The sequence below is a fragment of the Aspergillus uvarum genome, assembly GCF_003184745.1.
Source record: "Aspergillus uvarum CBS 121591 unplaced genomic scaffold BO82scaffold_4, whole genome shotgun sequence".
NCBI lineage: Eukaryota > Fungi > Ascomycota > Eurotiomycetes > Eurotiales > Aspergillaceae > Aspergillus > Aspergillus uvarum.
Genome location: NW_020291301.1, coordinates 566636 through 586462, shown reverse-complemented (window position 1 = coordinate 586462; position 19827 = coordinate 566636). Strand labels below are relative to the sequence as shown.

The 19827-nt window shown below is 53.3% G+C and overlaps 8 protein-coding genes across 8 annotated transcripts; 4 read left to right on the top strand and 4 right to left on the bottom strand.

Annotated features, from left to right (window-relative positions):
• Positions 1 to 311: 311 nt before the first annotated feature.
• On the top strand, positions 312 to 1686 carry BO82DRAFT_350506 (cinnamoyl-CoA reductase). Its single transcript, XM_025634171.1, has one exon. It carries the CDS (start codon positions 433 to 435, stop codon positions 1462 to 1464), a length of 1032 nt encoding a protein of 343 aa, XP_025496452.1. The 5' UTR covers positions 312 to 432; the 3' UTR covers positions 1465 to 1686.
• A 341-nt stretch (positions 1687 to 2027) lies between these two features.
• On the bottom strand, positions 2028 to 3932 carry BO82DRAFT_428701 (SDR family oxidoreductase). Its single transcript, XM_025640463.1, has 4 exons — positions 3464 to 3932; positions 3275 to 3414; positions 3035 to 3224; positions 2028 to 2979 (listed from the first exon to the last, which is right to left on the bottom strand). Exons 1-4 carry the CDS (start codon positions 3741 to 3743, stop codon positions 2381 to 2383), a joined length of 1209 nt encoding a protein of 402 aa, XP_025496451.1. The 5' UTR covers positions 3744 to 3932; the 3' UTR covers positions 2028 to 2380.
• A 588-nt stretch (positions 3933 to 4520) lies between these two features.
• Positions 4521 to 5645, top strand: BO82DRAFT_428700 (uncharacterized protein; the record flags this gene model as incomplete). The annotated part of the gene is made up of 4 exons (XM_025640462.1): positions 4521 to 5025; positions 5078 to 5097; positions 5153 to 5242; positions 5304 to 5645. Exons 1-4 carry the CDS (start codon positions 4863 to 4865, stop codon positions 5643 to 5645), a joined length of 615 nt encoding a protein of 204 aa, XP_025496450.1. The 5' UTR covers positions 4521 to 4862.
• Positions 5646 to 7078: 1433 nt separating this feature from the next.
• Positions 7079 to 7740, top strand: BO82DRAFT_249744 (uncharacterized protein; the record flags this gene model as incomplete). Its single annotated transcript, XM_025630865.1, has 3 exons — positions 7079 to 7309; positions 7372 to 7435; positions 7457 to 7740. Coding segments are annotated over 3 exons (579 nt in total), but the record flags the coding sequence as incomplete, so codon positions are not given.
• Positions 7741 to 8559: 819 nt separating this feature from the next.
• BO82DRAFT_273321 (uncharacterized protein) lies at positions 8560 to 10357 on the bottom strand (the record flags this gene model as incomplete). The annotated part of the gene is made up of 4 exons (XM_025631052.1): positions 8560 to 9620; positions 9696 to 9894; positions 9955 to 10014; positions 10070 to 10357. The coding sequence occupies 4 exons, from the start codon at positions 10355 to 10357 to the stop codon at positions 8560 to 8562; spliced, it is 1608 nt and encodes a 535-aa protein (XP_025496448.1).
• A 553-nt stretch (positions 10358 to 10910) lies between these two features.
• BO82DRAFT_350499 (uncharacterized protein) lies at positions 10911 to 12825 on the bottom strand. The gene is made up of 4 exons (XM_025634170.1): positions 12284 to 12825; positions 11961 to 12189; positions 11852 to 11908; positions 10911 to 11774 (listed from the first exon to the last, which is right to left on the bottom strand). The coding sequence occupies exons 1-4, from the start codon at positions 12325 to 12327 to the stop codon at positions 11199 to 11201; spliced, it is 906 nt and encodes a 301-aa protein (XP_025496447.1). The 5' UTR covers positions 12328 to 12825; the 3' UTR covers positions 10911 to 11198.
• Positions 12826 to 12988: 163 nt separating this feature from the next.
• BO82DRAFT_350498 (putative skeletrophin) lies at positions 12989 to 16663 on the top strand. Its single transcript, XM_025634169.1, has 4 exons — positions 12989 to 13161; positions 13237 to 13381; positions 13459 to 15126; positions 15192 to 16663. Exons 1-4 carry the CDS (start codon positions 13150 to 13152, stop codon positions 16421 to 16423), a joined length of 3057 nt encoding a protein of 1018 aa, XP_025496446.1. The 5' UTR covers positions 12989 to 13149; the 3' UTR covers positions 16424 to 16663.
• Positions 16527 to 18927, bottom strand: BO82DRAFT_117718 (amino acid transporter). Its single transcript, XM_025629853.1, has 10 exons — positions 18449 to 18927; positions 18384 to 18397; positions 18258 to 18330; positions 17875 to 18206; positions 17672 to 17815; positions 17391 to 17605; positions 17103 to 17300; positions 16968 to 16995; positions 16769 to 16884; positions 16527 to 16711 (listed from the first exon to the last, which is right to left on the bottom strand). The coding sequence occupies exons 1-10, from the start codon at positions 18613 to 18615 to the stop codon at positions 16631 to 16633; spliced, it is 1368 nt and encodes a 455-aa protein (XP_025496445.1). The 5' UTR covers positions 18616 to 18927; the 3' UTR covers positions 16527 to 16630.
• Positions 18928 to 19827: the final 900 nt, after the last annotated feature.

The window sequence follows — 19827 nt, the reverse complement described above, 5'->3', positions numbered from 1 at the left end:
CCTCGCTATACAATATCATTCGAGGGGTGTTGCACTCAGCACGACCCATAACTTGGCATTGTGGCTGATGAAAAAGGCCAACATGGTCGTGCAGCAGACCCATGTTCATCATAAACGGTCTCCGAATTAGCGCCAAATGAAGCTCCACATGGCGGGGGAACTGCCAATGTTTGATCGGACAATGATCTCCATAAAACACACAATCGAGCCAGAACAAGACGACGCTAATTGTATTAGTGGTACTACCCCTCCTGAGAAACAAAGAGGCTGAGGCTGACGCTCTAGCTACAAGGCACCTGCCCACCTAATGCTGCCGTGGATCGAGGATAAATGGTTTCTTGCGCCGAATCTCAGTTTCTGTTGGATTCATTATCTCACACTTGACCAATTCAATCTTTTTTCTCACTCACTTTTCTCTTTCCCCACCACATTATGCCCCCCCTTGTCCTTCTCACGGGTGCCACCGGCCTAATTGGCTTCCGCGTCCTTCAAGAGCTCCTTCTCAAGAGCGACTACAACATCAGAATCACCGTGCGCTCCGAGGCAAAAGCGCAAACCATCTTCGCCAACCCAGTGATCCAAAAGCTCAATCCCGGCGACCGACTGACCTCCATCCTTGTCCCGGATATCCTTGCGGAGCATGCATTCACGACCGCACTGCAAGATGTGTCATTCGTGATCCACACCGGCGCTCCGCTGCCCGTGCCTGGATTCGACCCTCTCACACAAGTCTGGAAGCCCACGGTGGAAGGAATTGCCAACCTGCTGAAGTCTGCCCTGAGCGTGCGCACCCTCACGCGGGTCGTGATCACCTCGTCGATCGTGGCCAACATGGCTCCCATGCCCGATCCCTTCGTCACCGTCAGCGCAGCCTCCCGCATCACCCTGCCCGGGACCCCCGAGACTTTCTCCAACGTCTTTGAGGCCTACGTTCTCGCCAAGATCACCGAGCTCAACGACACGGACTCGTTCGTCGAGCGCGAGAAACCGCCTTTCTCCGTGGCCACAGTGGCCCCCGGCTACGTCTACGGGCGCGACGAGCGGGTCCTCAGCGCCGATGCAGCGGTCACCAAGGACAGCTCACCTGGGATCCTGTTGCGCAGCGTGAAGGGGATCGACTGCCCCGTCCCCATCCATGGGGGCTACGTTCACATCGATGATCTGGCGGAGTTGTATATGCGGGTGTTGCAGCGGGAGCCCGACGCGCAGACTCCATCCAGTTTCGGGGCCTGCGCCTTGGTCGATTACGCGGACGTGTGGCGCGTCGTGGAGAAAGAGTACTCGGCCGCCGTGGCGGCTGGCGTCCTCACGCGGGCCACACTGCCGACGCTGCCGATCGCGTACGATTCCAGTGAGACGGAGAAGACTTTGGGGATGACGTTCCGGCCGTTTGAGGATGCGGTCAAGGATGTGGTCGACTTTTACTTGGAGAGGTTGGAGGCAGAGAAGGCTTCGAGCAGTTGAGGTGGCTGTCCCTGCCGCGCGTGTTATTTGTAGACTAAGTAAGCAATACAGCAGAAAAAGAACCTCCGAATCTCCCTGGACGGTCATTGTGCCATCGACGGAAGATCTTTTGGAATCGAGAGGCCCTTGATACTTCCCATATGTGCTCAAAAGGGGTTGCTAAAGAGCCATAGCTAGCAGTCTTAAGTCCACTCCCATGGTATCAAGACACCTCCCACCCAGTACATAAATCATAAGGATTGGTCCGAAGGTCCACACCGAATACCCACTATTCAAGTCAAGTCCTGGCTGTGTATAAGCACTAGCATGTAACTAGTTTAACTAGTGAAGCCAGCCATCCATGTGAATTACTTGTACCTTATCTGTAAATTGTATGTCCCACCCGTCGTAGGTGAAGCAATGTGCCACATCTCGCAGGCCCCATATTATGCATAGGGGTGCGTAGCCAGGGTGTCCCATTATATCTGGATTATAACTACTTTATAGAGAAACTAATTGTTGGGTTTAGATATAAAAAACAGTGAATAGTACAGCCTTTCTAGTTTATTAGATTCACTATACATCTCGCTATATATTAGTGCCCTTTGTCTACGTTTCTGGCCTTTAAAGGTTGATAGCAAGGAAGCCTGCAAGAGTCATCGAAAGCCAATTATACAGATCGGCATAGCGAACCAACAGGCCCTCGACCGGTTATCATGATTGAAACCCTGGAAGCACAGGTATAGAAGGCCTGCGAAAGGAAAAGGCCTCGACTGGACAATTGTCTTCACAGGCTCAGAATGCAAAGCACACAATAAAGCGCAATGCAAATCCAAACCATACAAAAGCCGTAAGCGTGTGCCCATTAGCGGGATCACTAACACCAGTGTACATGTATAAGCTGCGGTCATGCTCGTTCTCACATCTTGCCACCGACCTACTTCGACCAAGCCTCCGTGCTAAGAATAATCCTCTCCTGCGCCAGTCGAGCAAACACCCGAAGATACCCATACGCCACCGGGTACTCCTCCGTGAACCCCACGCTCCGGATCTTATCCAAGCTCAGATCGCGGTCGCGGGCCAGGAAGCTCATTCCTGCCGCCAGGAAGATCCATGTCGCCGCGGGGATCTCGCGCGGACGTAGGTTGTACTCGTCACACATCTTTTTGTAGTCGTCCTGGTGCGCGATCCACCACTTATCGACGTCCGCCCACCCCTTGACATCGGGAGTAGGAGCTTGGGCAGTCAGGCCGAAGTACTCGCACATCATGGGCCAGATGATGGAAAATGGTGCGGGTGTGGCGTTGTCGGCTGTGTTGAAGGACTCTCCATGCGCCTGATCCGGCTTCTCAAGCGAAAGGTAGAGCTCCGACCGGGCGATGATATCCTGCGACGAGGGTGTATGCGAGTGGATGTAGTTCGCGTAGGAACCGGGGTAGACAGGAGTGGCTCCGTGGCCGTTCACATAACGGTATAGCATTAGGTAGAGCGCGAGGGGCTCGACGTAGGTCATGCTGGTGGGAATTGGGACGTGACCTGCACATCGGCAGTGTCAGCGTACGTCAAATCTCAGGGAGTAGGGATGACGCACCCACGATCTGATCTGGTCGAACTTCGCACCATTTCCAGGATTTTCCCTTGTTAGCCTCCTTGACCAGGTCGACCTGCGCATAGTAGAAGATCTCGTCGCCCCAGGGCGAAGGAATGCGCGGGTTATCCTCGCGCAAGGGAGGTTTGATCTCGATGTGTTCCTGGAAGCGAAAGACAGAGACTCCGTAATTCTGTGCAAGGTCAGCCGGGAGTTTCGAGTTTGATCTGAACAAGTATATACGTTTGTTCCAGTTTGAAGCACGAAGAACTTTAGGTTCTTGCACAGGTTGTCGACGGCGTGCACCGCGTTATAGGTCATTTCCACGTTGACATCTCGGATCGCCATCACATCCATCGACCATGCAGTTACATTGGAGTAGGCTGGTATGGTTAGATTATGACATAGCTTTTTTCCAGGCGTCTTACGCACCAAGATAATACACGTGGGTGACCTCTTCTAGGTTGGGAACCTTGTCTTGCAATCGGGCAACCACCTCGGCCAGAGTTCCTCGCAGATTCACGCCGCAGTGTAACTCCAGTCGAGGGTCATGCGGCAAACCACTTTTCTCCAGCGGTAATGGTTTGTTTGTCAAGCCGATCACTCTGCTAAAGGTGGTGGGTGTGGGGTAAGAGAGAGCGCAATTTGTGACGGCCCAGCCAGAGATACCACTGGCTCCAAAGACCAATGCAACATCCTTCGAGTCAGCCATTGTGACTGCTTTATCTCTCTTCTTGAGGGGATAATGATGCGTCTGCGGCCACAGGCTCCTTCCTAGACTCCCTTGACGAGAGGGGCAGTATTTATCAAGAAAAGACCAGCACCCTCGGCCGCCGAACTATGGACGCTGTCAATGTTAATGATTCATTTGGCCAGTTCCCCGTTCAGCCCGCCAAGCGACTACTGAATCATACCCTGGTCTGTGTCTCACAAAATTATGGCCCACGACCGGCCGGACTCCGAATGCTTTGGTCCCTATTTGTGGAACCCAGACAGAGCCGAGGTCCGCGGAAATGTCAATCGACTAGGCGCTAGCCGATCGATCTTGGCCCCAATCACTACATTTTGTTCGCCTGGGCCTTGGGCATTGTGGAGCATGTGGATAGGTAGCAATATCATGCCATTTCACCAAATTAAGTGCTTTGAATGAACCCTACTAGGCGCAAAGTAAGGAGCCTGCCTACCGCCCACTGACAGCGGCAGGCACCGAAGTTCCCCGTCCTGCCCTGTGGATTTGATTGTAGACCCTGAAGGCTTGTTTCAACCAATCTCTCCCTCTTTCTTAATAAATGCCACGCGCAACAACCACGGTCCGATCGTTCCCGTCTCTACACAAAGGCTTCGCTATAGGGAGCTCTCTTACTCTAAATGCTGTTGGGTGAGTGTGCCCCCTGTGGGAACCGACCGGTCAATCGATGGGCCGTCCCTCACCATAGCAGACTACTACCCTAGCCTATTACAAGTGGAGCCCCTATGAGATATTCGTAATCTCAGAAGAGCTCATGATAATCCAACTGGTGGATATCATTCGCTCGGGACCTTGTACCCTGTCTACAGAGGAAGCCCTAGTAAGCCCTAGGGTTCTAGTGTGCAGCGGTCAAAAAAGCAAGCCGTCAACTCCACTCACAATTTGAGAGCACCCAGCCTGCATCGAAGCTGCCGCTGATCGAATCTCTTGACTGATGAATTGACAAGGATGTAAATTGTTCCTTGTGTGAGCCAGACATTCCGGACCAGACCACAACAATTCAGACAGCATGGCGACTCATACTTAGCCTGCTAATACCCCTGGCCGTGCTTTGCTTCATGGCACATCTTCCAGACGTCGAAGATGGCTATCGCTCAAAGGTCAGCGCTCCCAAACGATATCTCCGAGACACGACATGCGGCAATCTTTGGCGTGGGCATCGGCTTCATTGCGTTTGACTACATCGTTGTCACGCTGCGCATTTATGCCCGCGCTTTCATGCTGCGCGCTCTGGGGACGGACGATAGTAGGTCAATTGAACGCTCAACTTTTGGGACGAAACTAAGAAACACCTCTAGTTCTGATGATAATCGGCGCGGTGAGCGACATGAAACCCTCCCACCAACAATCTCCACTCACACTCAGTCCATCAGATACTCAACTTCGGATTATCGATAACGATCATGATCGGCTCCCAGTACGGGATCGGAAAACATGCGCTTGCCATAGCGGAAAGCGACACTGTGCCTATGCTAAAGGTTCATTCACAACGTACACTATTCGCTAACTTTAGCCATCGGCAAGTGCATCTGGGTGACGCGTATCTTCTACACGCTTTCTATGGGGCTGGTCAAAATGTCCTTACTGTGGTTCTACCTGCGCCTGGATCCCCGGAGATCCATGCGCCGGGCTGTCTTCTTCGTTATGTTCCTTAACATCGGACTATCCCTCGCGAGCTTTATCGGCTCACTCGCCAGCTGCAGTCCTCCATCCTTGTTCTGGACGAACCCAATAGGGGATAGCCGCTGCATGTCCCTAGACGCACAGCAGCTATTCTACGAGGTTAATGGCGTGTTGAACATCGTGACGGACATCCTGATCTATCTCCTCCTGATTTCAGTCGAGAAATATTTGCGATCTAACTAGACTATATCCATCGGTTTCAGCCATTTTCTGCGGCTGCGCCCCTTCCCTCTCCGTTCTGATCAAAGCGTACGCTCCCTCAATCTTCGGCTCCAGCCCGGCCAAGAATTCATGCGGCGCGCAGTTGCCCGGGGGGAGTGATTTGCAGCAACGAAGCGCTCGGAAGGCCAATTCGCGTCGGGGTCTGGCCGACACGACGCTGGGGAGCCAGGATGCCATCGTTACTGACAGCCACCCCAATCATCTGAACCAGAATGGGATTCTGATGAAGACAATTATACAGACGTATGTTACCACGCGGGTGTCGACGGAGGCGGAAACTCATCAAAGGGAGTATTGTGATTTTTCGAGGCGGGCGTGATGCTCATGGCTATCGAATGGCACTTTCACCTGCATCAATTGTCTGTTGCACATTCTATTCGATTACCTCTTCGGTTGTACAAGTTTGCCTTCTTGGTTGGATTCAGGGCGAAGAGACCGAATGCCTCTTCTGAGGCATCATTGGTCAATTTGTCGTCAAGGACGGTTCGCGTAGACCACATGAGATGTACGTCTGACATATATCCCCTATGTTCACTGAGGGCTCACAGCCAAATATCAAAGCATTTGTCTAACGCAAAATGAGCGGAGACCGACGACAAAATGTTGCCGGGAGAGGTCCTGGTTGCCCTGCACTTGATGATAGCACCATTAAGACGAACCCGCTTCATCGACCAGCTGGCTGCACTAGCAACGGTCACCTATACCCCTGGACCATCCTCAACTACTGTGTTAGTCTCCTGAAAGGTTCTCCTCTTCTCCTTCATGAGGCCTCAACATGCTTGACTGGTCGAGGCATATTTCAACGGCACCTCTCTAGCAGTGCGTCCGACGCGCGTATTTGACCCTTACAAGAGGGTTTGGACCGTTATAAGGACCTTTGGCCAGTGGTATTCTGGGATATCATTGGCCCAACTACATATTTATAGACTTTGGGGTCTCAGTCATATACACAAGGATAGGTCGTAATCATGCGGGTGATGAGCATAACAAGAGGCATACTAGCAGAGCGAACTATATGTACGGTAGGTGGGTATTATGTGCATAACTCGGTGAATAAGGATGGCACAAACCGCGGTTACCCCACCCCGCCTCATGCTGAATCAAAAACATCGGGCCAGCGATGCGGTCCCCACTTGCTCTTGACATGAGATAAAATCAAACCATCATGCCGTTCAGGTGCGTTCGGTTCTTCGCAAAATCCGAAGCCCCCCGAAATGTTAGGTGCCCCGACCGGCCCATTTTTATCCTCTCTGATTGATAGTAGGACACGCCCGGGTCACCACAAGAAGATGATATCAAGACACGTCTTACTATTGTGCATACCTCTCCGGATCCAGAAATTGAGTACGGGCCCTCTTGAGCGACCTTCATTCCTATATCTCTGAGTAACTGATGTTAGCCTGATCGCCGTGCATGGTTGGAAGGGCCACCTGCAAGACTCCTGGTCAAGTGCGTCGGGGGTCAATTGGCTGCGGGACGTGCTCCCTCAAGACACCCCCAATATCAATATCTACTCATGGGGATATAGTTCCACGGACACAAGCTGTGCCGGCAAAGAACCTCTGATGCAGGTAATATCACAGAAACTAGTTAGTGATTTGTGGCAACACAGAGAGGGCTCAAAGGTACGCAAGCGCTTGGCAACGTGTGGCTATCGGGATGAAGGCTGATACCAAGCTGAGCATAGACCCATCAACGTCCACTTATATTCGTTGCCCATAGCGCAGGAGGGTCGATTGTCAAGAGTGTATGTCTGCCCCTGCACCCCTAAGATGGCGAGGCGGGTTTCCAACCACATTCGCGACAGGCACTGCTCTATTCCGCCTCCCACCCTGATGGAAAATTGCGCGAAGTAAAGAGATCCACATGCGGGATCCTCTACATGGGTACCCCGGAAATGGACGCCAGACTTGAGGGCTTGGAGAGCTACTTGGCCAATAGCGGAGGGGCGCATGCGGCGGATGATGCTTACTTCAAGGAAGCGGCTTGGCTACTCCATACTTTGCGACAGTACGAAGGAATCAGCCGTGATCTTCGGACAGTCTATGGTCACGAGCGAGGGCCAGATCATGGACCAACGCATATTGAGGTGATTACTGACCCGTGGGTGCTAACAAAAGCGCTGGTTGACAAGGCATCGTTCGGTAGGGGACCCGGTATGCTCAACATATTTACCTCAACACGACGCACGACGAGATGGTCAAATATGACTCAAGTATCGATCCTGCGTACAAACAGGTCAGAGAGGGTATTATATGGCTTGCGCAGGGTATTTGGAAGGAAGATCACTATTCTCTTGAAGATATGGCAACTTGTATTGAGATTCAGAAGGACAGGGTCTTGCTCGAGCAGAATTCGCAATCGTGATGGGTGTTGAGTAATGACCATGGTTTCGAGCTACACTTTTCGCGTACCTGCAGTCTAAAATAAAACCAAAAGCAGAAAAGGGAAATAGAATAGAAATGCAAAAAGCTCACACTGTTGGAGGATTTATCCTCGAACAGTGCTACGAAATCCCCTCTTATCCCCGGGTGTTTTCATACCGTTGAATCCCGAAATGGTCGAGCCAGCGTCTGGAAGTGCCAGCCGGGATTCAAACGCAGGACCGAGGGCGTTTGCCTCTACGATCGGCCAGTGTGTTCCCAGTCCTGCTGGTTACCGAGTCCTCCCCATTCGATAAATATAACCCAACATTCACGAGATAACGCCGAAGTACGCGACCGGCACGGAGCAAGATTCTATCTACATTCCGTCTTATCACACCATGTCACGGATCGCAGAACACGCAGCCACTGCTACTTTACCATCAGTATGACATCGACCTGGCCTTTTCAAAGTTCATTCAACGATGCTTCTACTCTTTGTCTTCACTCCCTCAGTTCCAGCGCACGTTGCTGATTCTCCCCGCGTTGTTTCCCACCTGAAATCCCGAGTTGTTTCCTGAGAATACCACCGAGTTGGTGTATGTCGTCGTCGAGCTTTGTTGGATCACCTTTACAACGGTCTCAGTCAACAGATTGTCTTGATCGGCAGCCACTTCTTTCAGGATAGGTAGCGCGCCCTTGATGCTCTTCATCTCCGACACCTCTTCCTCTGCAAGCTTCCGTTGCGCATCCTCGATCCCTGGGAACAACTCGACCAGGTCATTTACCAACTCGTTAATGTCCTCGATCAGTCTCGTGAAATTCTTCTCTTCGTACAATGTCAGCTCTTTATTGGGCTCTGCATCCGGGTTCCCCTGTCGTCGAAGAGAGAGATCATTCATCTTTTGATGTAGCGATGCAGCGACCTTGTCCAGGTCCTTGTTAGGATCAAGGACTGCGGTCGCATTGCGGTGACGCAACTGGAACCGCTTCGAGATTCTCTCGGCATCAGCAAACTGATCGAGAATGCCTTCTAGGAGCTCAGATACACGGGGTATATCATCAGGTGAGAGCTTCGACTCTTCCAGGGAGTGCACGTCCTTGATGTTGGCTAGGCCGACCGACTGCCCCCAGCGCGCCAACCGCAGCCTCACCACCCCGAGCTTCAACACGCTGGTCTTGAAGCTGTCTCCAAAATTCTCGCCCATCTGAACCGACCCGAAGTAGCCAACCACGTTGCTGAACAGCCGGGATTGCTCGCTCACCATCTCCAATGTTTCTTTCTGCAACTGCGTCATTGCATCCTGCTTGGACCCGAGATCCTGATTCTGTTCCATGATGGTATTGGTGTTCGACTGGATCGCTTCGGTTCGCTCATCGAGGAGGGTGGCGTTCGCGACGAGGAATTCTACCTGTCCGTTCATGCTCTTGACAACCTCGTCGATGATCTCGACTGTTCTCAGGGTCGCTAGACCCACGGCTTGACTTAGCTCATTGATGGCTTCTTCCATCTCGCTGTTTGCTGCGGTAAGATCTCCATCGGCTCCCTTTACCAGATTCTCGAACCATTTCTCTGACGGGTGATATCAGCATTAGCCACGGTTCCACAAATTGAACATTACCCAAATAGCAAGGCGGAAGCACATACTGAATCTTTTCTCCGCGGCATACTTCTGCGCGACGGCGCAGATCTTGAGGATGCTGGAGAAGACGCGTGTGACGCATCGTTGGAATGGAGGTAGAGCCGGTGTTCTTTCCTCGATGATCGATAGTCGATCGAAGAAGCGATGTGTGAACTCGAAGAAGCCCATAATCTTGTCATAGTCTGCAGATGTATCGGCGAAGGACTACGCCCGATTTAGCCAAACGTGCCGATGCAAGAGACCTCCTTTGCAATGATCGCATACCTGCATGACTTGGCCAAAGGCCGTAAAGATCAAACTGGCCGGCATGGCAGGAGGAAATGCCTGTGAGTCATGTGTCAAAAGTGATGCCGTCTAGTGTGAAATGCCTCCAACTCACCGAAACCGCAGTTCCGACCGTCTGGATCGTGTTGACGACTTTCTGGATGATCCACATGTTGTTCTTCAGCGCGGTGCGGACTTTTGCCATCTTCGATTTATCATCGCGAAAGTCTTTGAATCTGGTTGCAAGGCCTTCCGTTCCTGTCATCACATCGTCCATACTCCTGAATTGGCCCAGTCTCAGATTCTTCCCAGTTCTCTTCTCATAGTCCTCCACGGCGCCTTGCCACAACTGGGCAAGGTCGGACGCCTCGGCTGATGCATTGCTTGCGGGTTCGATTGCCATCTTCGTCAAGCCTATGTGGAGTAGAGCTCAACAAGAGAACTGATCAAGCCCTGAAAAACGAGTTCGAGGCCACGATGCTCTGTGGTGGGAAGTTCACACCAGATAAGATGGACCGATCGCGCGGACAGTGGTTCTTCTCAGCCAAACACGGTTTCCAACCCCACGTCTTGTGATAGGCCTCGCCTACGGTGCAATGCTCGGTGCTGCCGTGCTCTGCAATCTATCTCCAGCACAGCCAACGGTGCCATCTCGGACACTCCGGCGAGCTGAGGGTGGCACTTTCTTACAGGGCTTTCCCGTCTCATCAGCTAGCCACCGTAGCGCCCGCGGCAGGCAGCAACACCAATAGCAGATACCCACGTACGGACTATCTGCATGGCACTCCTCCGGGTATATCCGATTACAATGGCTTATGGATGTTTGTCATGGTTTTAACTCCCGTGGGTCTGTGATACACTTGTCAAACTTTGGTGGAACCCCTCCAATCGCCCCTCACTTGGACCGTGTGTTGGCCATAGGGCCATGTTCGATCCCGGCCTTCCAAGTGGCCCGTCTGACGACTAATCGGGTTGATCACGGCACTAGCACCTTGATGTTTGGTTGATTTGTTATCATTATACAGGCGAAACTCTGTCCCGGGCGTCAAGTACGCTGCGACACCATATGCCTTACGCCAATGGGGGTGATTTGCTCCGCCGACTGCATCTGTCTTGCTTACTGGCCCACAGTTTACACAGTTTCAAGGTCACACAACAGCACTCGATGCACGATATCATCATTCCAGAAAGCTTCAGAGCGAGAATTCATCATCCTGATCAATCACACGATACCATTTCCACCACTATGCTCTTCCAAAAACGAACCCACTTTGGTTACCGACATTCTGACCCAACTGGTACCCCGAGTTTGTCGATCCCGCAAAGGAGGCGTGAGAGACATTGTTGACGGTAGTGCCTCCATCTTTCTCCGGGGCGGGAACCTTAGCCACCCATTTCTTCAGGACTCGCAGCACTTTGACAAAGTCGCGATCATTCTCATCCTCGAACTGACTCATCTTCACATGGTTGGCTGCCAGCCGCTCTGCGGGAGGCCCGTCGGGGCACCGCGCCAAGGCCATCTCCACGATCTTGACTCCCTTCCCGTTGAGATCGGTAGGGGATCCCTCGTAGAAACATTGGATGTCCATCTCCAGCCCGGCGGCACGGAGCTTAGCAAACTCGCGCGGGATCCCCAGCACCCAGTCTGACTTTTCCTCCAGGCCAAACTCGCTAGGGGCCTCTTCTCCCGCTAGCTCGAAATACTTGTTTGCTTCACTCAGCACACCAGGGTGGTAATGTGGGGTCCCAAGTAGAAGGAGCCCCTTGACGCAGCTGACAAGGGCTTTCCGGTCGTTGTGCTCCGCTCCTTGGACGAGCGCCTATGCTTGTTTGTCAACATTTGATTCAGTGGGGAATCCGGGAAGGGGGCGACTGGACTGCACGCCAGGAAGCCTACATTTTCGCAGATTAACCCTCCAAGGCAATGTGCTACAAGAATCACAGCTCGTTTCTCCTGGTCGTCTTGTCAGCGGCTGGGAAGGTTAGAGGGCAGGGGGCGGGGCAACCTTCTCCGGCTCGGTGCGCTGATCCATAAGCTGGTCCATCAGCTCGTTCGAAAGTTCGGTAATAAGGTCTTCCTCGTTCCAGAACGTTTCGAGAGTCACATCGTACTCAAACGAGAATACGCGCGCCTCGGAAACCTTGCTCGCAAAAAGCTTCTCGGGCCAGAACACGGATTTGGCGGCAGAGGTCCAGCCAGGCTGCTCGCCATGCCAGCCGTGGACGAAAACAATGCTTCAGAGTTCCATGATCAGTATGCCCCAACCATGAAAGTTCCAGGAAAATAACGTTGCAACGTCGTACACGTAAGAGATGTGGTGTAACTTACTCCACGCGAGCGTCGCCGGGGTCCCGGATCACTTTCAGTTCCATTGGCACTTCGAAGCCTTCAATCACAAATATATGTCAAAATAACGGTCGGACCAGTGGTGAATAGTGACCGGGACTATCCTTTCGTGCTGGGGCCGACCGAATTTATGTTACAACTGATGACAAGGAGCATCCCGAGGAATCGGGCATCGTCCCTCAGGAGAGACAATCGCAGATCCAGCAAATGCAACAATGCCGAACGAGGCCCAATCGCGACGGTCATACCTGGGTCCAATGATTTCGCAGTTTCCAGTATCCACAAACTGAATGGCTGGCGTCAAAAGTCAATATAGACTGCTTGCTTTCCACACTGTTCCGAACCGGTGCCGTGCGTGCGTGTGGTGATGGGAGAGGGGCTCGGCCGTGGACTATCTTCTGCAGGAAGCTAGATGAACTGTACGGAGGAGGGAGAAGGAGGCGGGGTCATCGGGATGAGGTGGGAGCGCTGATCGATGCTGACGGGGAGTGGTTTGTTTGGGCGACTGCAAGCGAGGTGCATATTTGCCCCCTCATTGGATGCAGCTGGAATCTGCACCTATAATCACACCCGCGCCGTGGAGGGCTGAAAGTCTTCTGACAGTCGAATCCGACTAGGAGAACGCCGTCCATCCCGGTGGCACCCAATCGAGGCAGTGTTGACCTTTTCAGCAGATGCGGAGATGCAGCCCCTGCTTACTGTCAAGCAGAACTTGCTTGCTGCACCGGCTGCATCCCATGAGATCGGTCTTATTTAACGTAGACGTCTGTACGACCGCGCGTCTTTCTATTCGCGCTACAGTCAGAAAGATTCAAGACTGGTAATCTTGGGGGAGAGAATCTAGCACGATGGTTGATACAGTAAGTACTGTGCTTCGGCTGAGAAGAGGTAGATAGGTCGACGTTCTGGCCCCAATGCTGACACTAGAGCTACAGGCACCGCCACCGGCGTCAGCCGCATTCAACAATTCGACCAACTCTGGCCTTCAGATGGGCCAGAATTATGGCTCGATGGAAGCCTCGTTTTACAGCGATGCCATTCAACAGGTCACCATCGCTGCCGGAGCTTCTGTCTACTTGGGTAAGATAGGCTTGATGATGGAACATATCTTACCTTGGGCGCATGCACAGAGCTAACATACTTTCTTTGGTCCGCAGGCGAGAAGAAGACGGTCGAAGAGAAATTACTCGACGCCCTAGTCGCAGGTGACTCCGGAGATCGACACGACATCGCTCGCGCGTTCCCTGGAACCTGTGAATGGATTTTTGAATGTGCAGCGTTTCGGAGCTGGATCCAAACCGATCCCCCAACAACCACACCGCTGTACATTCGAGGGATCCCCGGCAGTGGGAAGACTGTACTACTGAAATATCTCACAAGAGCTATCCAATCCAGCCTGCGCTCGAGCACCAGCCCCCAATCGCCTTCCTTGACTGAGGATGTGATCCTGAGCCCAGAGGTTGGAACACCTGGGAAGACGATCGCGGTGGCTTGTTTTTGCGATGATAAAAACGAGCACCGCAAGGCACCCATCTGGGTTGTTAGAACCTTGCTTTACAAGCTGCTACAGCAGAACCGCGGCCTTATCAAATACGCACTGCAGCACGTGCAAAATCTTGAAGACTTGCAGGGGTCATCCAACGGCAGCACGATTGATGTAGACGAGTTCCACTCACGCGATGTTCTGCTTCGAATCATCGAGGATATCGTGGCTGATCCTAGTCTGGAAGTTTTGTATTTTGTCATCGACGGATTAGATCAATGCGGGCATTTCATCGCTCCCATCCTCCGGATTGTGAATGATTTGTCCACCAGAATCAGCCAGAAGGCAAACGGCCTGGGCCGGAAGTTCACCTTCCGATGCATCATCTCGGACCGAGGCAGTGCCATTGTCTCCGACAAGATGCTTCCCGAGTTCACGGTGGACATGCCCGAGGGGAACCAGGAGGACATCAGGCAAGTCGCCGAGCGAAGGGTTCGTCGCATTCAGGAATATCGCAAGTTCCCGGACACACTTCGCGAAGACATCACGGGCCAGCTCAAGGAAAGCTCCAAAGGCATGTTCATGTGGCTGTCGCTGGTTCTTGATGACCTGTCTACCTGGGAGGGTGTCTGGACCGAGGCCAGGGTCAAGGAAAGGCTGCACAACATCCCGTCCGATGTCGAGGCCTTCTACAGCGCAATCCTGGAACGACAGTCGCGGGATGTGGTCGGTCGGTTGCGCACACTGCTCATGTGGATTTACTTTGCCTGTCGTCCATTGACTCTGCAGGAGTTGGATGTGATTCTCACGCTCCAGGAAGGGAAGGAGTATACGGGCGCAAGCGCAAGCGAGGAGGATCTGCAGGCGTTGCGGCAGAATATCGAGAACAGCTGGGGCACCCTTTTCGCAGTCCGGAGTGGCGCTGTCTATCTGAGTCATCAGTCTGTCAAGGACTTTTTGGCCCATGTTTTCAGCGAGGAAGGGGCCAAGGACTATCCCCGATTCGGGATGAGCAAGTCCGATGCCCATCGGCAGATGGCCTCGGCCTGTTTGGCATATCTGCAGTTCGAGGAGATTCAGCGCCGCGAAGTGCCCAAGCCACCGGTGAACAAAGAGTGGAGGATCGATGAAGTCGAGCTTACCAAGACTAGACAGGAATACCTCGCGGGATATCCCTTCCTGCAGTATTCCATCGAGTTTCTTGGAGATCATCTCCGCGAAAGCCAGATTCGGGAGGAAAGCGACATAGTTGGCATGAAGCGATTCTTCGAGGCAGAATCAGTGTCCTTGCAAAATTGGTTGAAGGCCTATGATCTTTTGAAGCGATGGACGCATGGAAAGTGTAAGTCGTATGGTTCAAGCGCTTCGAATCGTTCGTAGCATTAACATGTCCTGCTTTACAATCAGACTCCGGCTTCTCCACTAGCACCAGCTTGCTCTTCGTGTCTGCTCGACTCAATCTTCCGTGGCTGGCCGATCGTGCCACATCCTGGAATATGTCCATCTTCTCGCTGCCATCGGCCGTCGCGGCGCCCGACACCTCAGGCTGGAGTGCGATCCACATTGCGGCGGACTCCGAGGCGGTCGAGATGGTCACTTGGCTGCTGCAGAATGGAGCCATCGTCGATGCGACGACCATCGGGCTCCTTCACCCCGGTCGCACAGCCCTGCACTTCGCCGCCGCCGAACGCTCCGATGCTGGCCCCAAGATGGTGAAGGAACTGCTCAAAGCCGGCGCCCGACCTAACATCTTCACACGAAGCGGCGGCAACACCGCGCTGCATTACGCCATCGACGGCCGCTCCGTCGACACGGTGACCACGCTTCTGGCCCACTCCGCCGACCCCAACGTCACCAACAGCAGCGGCATCACCCCTCTCCACAAAGCGGCAGGGTTTCCTGGGCTAGAAGCCCTCGTCGAAGCCCTCCTCAAGGGCGGCGCAGACCCCAACCGCAAGACCACTGTCGGCATGGGCCTGGCCGCTAAGGGTCTCGCGGCGTGGAAGGCGTCCAAGACCCTCATCGACACCTACCACGCCATCAACACGGCGCAGACCGCCCTCCACATTGCTGTAAAGGTCAAGGACGCGGAGCGGACCGTCGATGCACTGCTCGCCCACAGCGCCGACGTGAATACCCGCGACAGCGTCGGCCAGACGCCGCTCCATGTCGCCGTTGTCGGCATGGATAGTGAGGTCATGGCGAAGCGGCTCATTGATCACGGGGCGGACGTCAACGCCAAGGACGAGGAGCACCGCACGCCCCTGCTCCTGTTTTTGCAGACCGCCGGGGCGATCGCCCATGAGCTGCGCGCCCAGGGCCAAGCGGAGCTCCTTGCCGATCTAGATGGGCAAGCCTCCTGGGAGCGGACGGTGGCGCTGCTGCTCGACGCCGGGGCAGATCCGTCGACGGAGGGGAAGAACAAGGTGACGCCGCTCATGTTCGCGAAGATGGCTTCGATGGGCTGGGCGGTGGAAATCATCGAGAGGCGGCAGACGAGTGAAGAGAAGGAGCCAGGCGTCGAGACGAAGGAGATTCCGGAGTTCGAGGCTGTTGCTGAGCCGCAGGCAGAGCAAGAGAAGAAGGGATTTCTACAGAGTCAGGCAAGTCGGTTTGTGCCGAAGAAGTTCAAGTGGTAGTCTTTGTTGTGTGCGTGTTTGATTATGCCGTGTTGGCGGGCGTTGGTTGTTTATGGTTGGGGTGTAGTATATTTGATTTAATGTCCAGGTCCTTCAACGCTAGTCTTCCCTTTATCCCAAAACCTTATTGACTTCTGCATGTGCTTGCCCTCTATCCAATCCCGTACCTCTACACCAACAAACTAAGGAACCCTCTATTTGTGACCCTCAAGAACTAGCACAAGAGAACGAGGCCTGCGCAGACGTCTCATGGATTGCTTTCCCAGAAACGTAGAGCCCCAGTCCACACTACATCCATCATTAGTTTCACCTCTCAGCATAGACATCCCACACCGAGGAACTTACAATAATCGCCCCGGCGCAAAACATAAACCCATTCACCACCGTCAAGGCAAACTTCCTGAGGCTGCTGAACCACAGCCCCCGATTCAGATACAGCCAAAAAATCCCCGGAAGTCCGTCTAAACCATGTCCCACTCTCAGTTAGCTTGACTATTCCCACTCCATGCACAGATCAAACAAGGAAAGGGGAAGGACAACGGACAAGTAAACCACGTCGCAAACAACGAAGCCTAAACCCCATGCACTGTCAAGTTAACATCTCAACCTCCCATCACGTCTCCTTATCTGTTCGCATCCGCGGGAATGAAAGAGCAGGGGAAAGGGGAGGGAAACGCACCACCAAACTCAAGATATTGCTAAAGCTCGGAATCGCCTCGGCGATGACCCAGGCCAGCGCCCACACGCCCAGCGCGATCCCCGCCCACAGCGCGTAGCTCGTCCAGTCGGTCGCGTGCACCCGGTCCGTGCCGCGAAAGAGCCGGATGTAGATGTATTTGCAGGCGATGTGGCCGTTGACGACGCCGGAGATGATAATCTTCGGCCCCGGGTAGGGGAGAGGTTAGTGATGTTGTTTTCGGGGGGGAGTGAAGGGAATTGATAGATTGTAAGGGAGAGGGGAACGTACAGTCGGTAAGGCGACTCCGTATGCGACTTTGCGGACCACTGGCGAGGCAGATCCCAATGCCGGGGAGACGACGGTCGGCCCGGCGAAGTAGTAGATGAGCACGGCGACGAGGATGTAGAGGGTTGTGTCGATGGTTTGGAGGAGGTAGAGGGCTTTTGGGTAGTCTTTTGGGTTTTTGAGTTCGGAGATGAAGCTGAAGAAGGCGGCGTGGGCGGCTGTATGCTTGTTTTAGTTGGGGCTTTGTGGTTTGTGATGAGGGGGGAGGGGAGTAAGGGGCTTACCGAATGCAAAGACCATGTTGGTGATGGCTAGGAAGCCTTCGTTGAGGTCGGTGCGGTGGACTGCGGTGGCGTGGTAGTGGTCCTTGTTGATGATGCCGAGGTCGATGGTTACGACGAAGATGGCGGAGAGGATGCTTATGAAACCTGGGTTTAGGGTTAGATGTGGTGTGGTTGGGCAAGGGTTGGAGTGGGTGACCACGCACAGATGATAGCCATGAGGGTCATTCCTCGCATGGTGCGCGGTAGAGTACAGAGTAGCGAGATGGCAAAGCCCACGATGCTGAAGGCAATGGAGCAGGTCGCATGCTCCGTCATTGTGCTCATCGCCACGGAGAAGGTCAGTAGATGGCTGCCCATCACGAAGATGAGGAGGAGGATGAGGCCCCCTCCTAGCAGCTCACGGCCAAACGAGCCCCACAGCACCTCCCCTGCGTCGGCCATGCTGTGCACATGCGGATATCGCCATCTGAACTGTCCGATCACATAGCCTGTGTATGTTGCCATGCCTCCTAGCCCGAGCAGGGCGATGATTGATCTGGGCCACAATGAGCGAGTTGCTACTTTTGCAGGAGAAGGGGCAACGTACGGAACAATCCCCAGAGCTGCAACGGCTGCGGGGAGCGATAGGATCCCCAGGGACACGGTTTCGGCGATCATGACTACTATTTGTAAATGGCTGTGTCATTGATGGTCATGGAGGTGGACGACGTACGCATCCCACATTGCCTAAAGATTCTGTTAGTGGTGGTTTCAAGGCGTCAGGTGTGATTCACATACCACCAACTTAATGTCTTGTACTGCATTTGCCCTTCGACCTCCTCCCCAAACGGATCCCCTGGGCTGTCATTCTGTGGGGGAGGCTTTTTTGACACATCTTCCTCCATGCTGTGTCGCGCACTCTCCAGTTGCAGGTCGGATCTGACCGACTCATCACGGTGAGACATTTGCGGAGCCTAGCTTTTTTAAATGAGAACCCTCACTAGATCGGACTTTCGCAATTCTAGCAGAGGCTTGATAATCGCTGAAGAGGACACAATAGGCGCACAATGGCTTCAAATATCTCAGTTGTTCTTGCTACGGGAGAGATTGATATTTAAAGTGCAATTCCAGAAGACGACTATTACTTTTCCTTGCCGCTCCTTTCGTCCACTTACCCCGCATTTTTCCTCTGAGAAAAAGTGGATCTCTCCAGTCTTGGCTGAGACTAGACACACAGAAAACACGATCGATCTGCCTCCAGATACATGGCCATAGCCGACGCAAAGCCGGAGATACGGGGGTATTCCGCTTCATTTGCGAGAAATCTCTCGTGAGAAGAGAGCAAAAGAGTTAGATATCTGTAGGTGAAGATTAGGACCATGATCTACTCCAGTAGGGTGACAGAGAAATAAATCTTACCAAGTCTTTACAGAACTGCTATTTTCCATCCGCAGCAGCTGGTTATCACTTCTAGGGTCCCCCTCAGTCACGCTTGCTTGAGACTCCGTGTCACATTCGAGGAGCGGGATTTCCGGCATCGGTATACAGGAGCAAGTCGACTGTTAAGAAGTTCATAACTGAGGTGCAGTACCATTGGTATCCAGGTCAGGACCCATCAATCAATTTGTACAGTTGTCAGACTGGGTAATATATGTGTATGCAATTCCATTCCTCTACTGACCCGTGGAATCATGCCCTAGTTGACAAGGAAGAAATTTTTGAGAATTCGAGCGGTGCTTTCCGTTACCGCGGAAGTACAGTACACCGTGTAGTACACCGTGTTTCTTTTGTGAAGCGAACCTTTGACGGGTCCGTTTGCAGAAAACGTTTCACGGCCGTTCTGCACCGGATACCTTCGGCTGTTCGTGGCTATTTCATTCTTATCAAACTACCCGGCTGCCAGATCTGGACCGCCGATCCCGGTTTTCTGCGTGTATCATGGGGCATTGAAAGGGCCCCTCTACTTGAGCTATACATGATGGACAAAAAGAGGAACCGGTGTTCGCTCGCACGATAGAGGCGAGGCTTTCTTTTTGTCTGGCCATTAGCGTTACTGGGTGCGCATAGTCCGCAAATTGAATTCGCCAGGCATTTTGGCTGTGGGTTGGGTAAGGGCCTGGCTGGGGGCGCGACACGCGACCCGGCCGCAAACGGCGGGATGGCGGGGTGAATCCGAG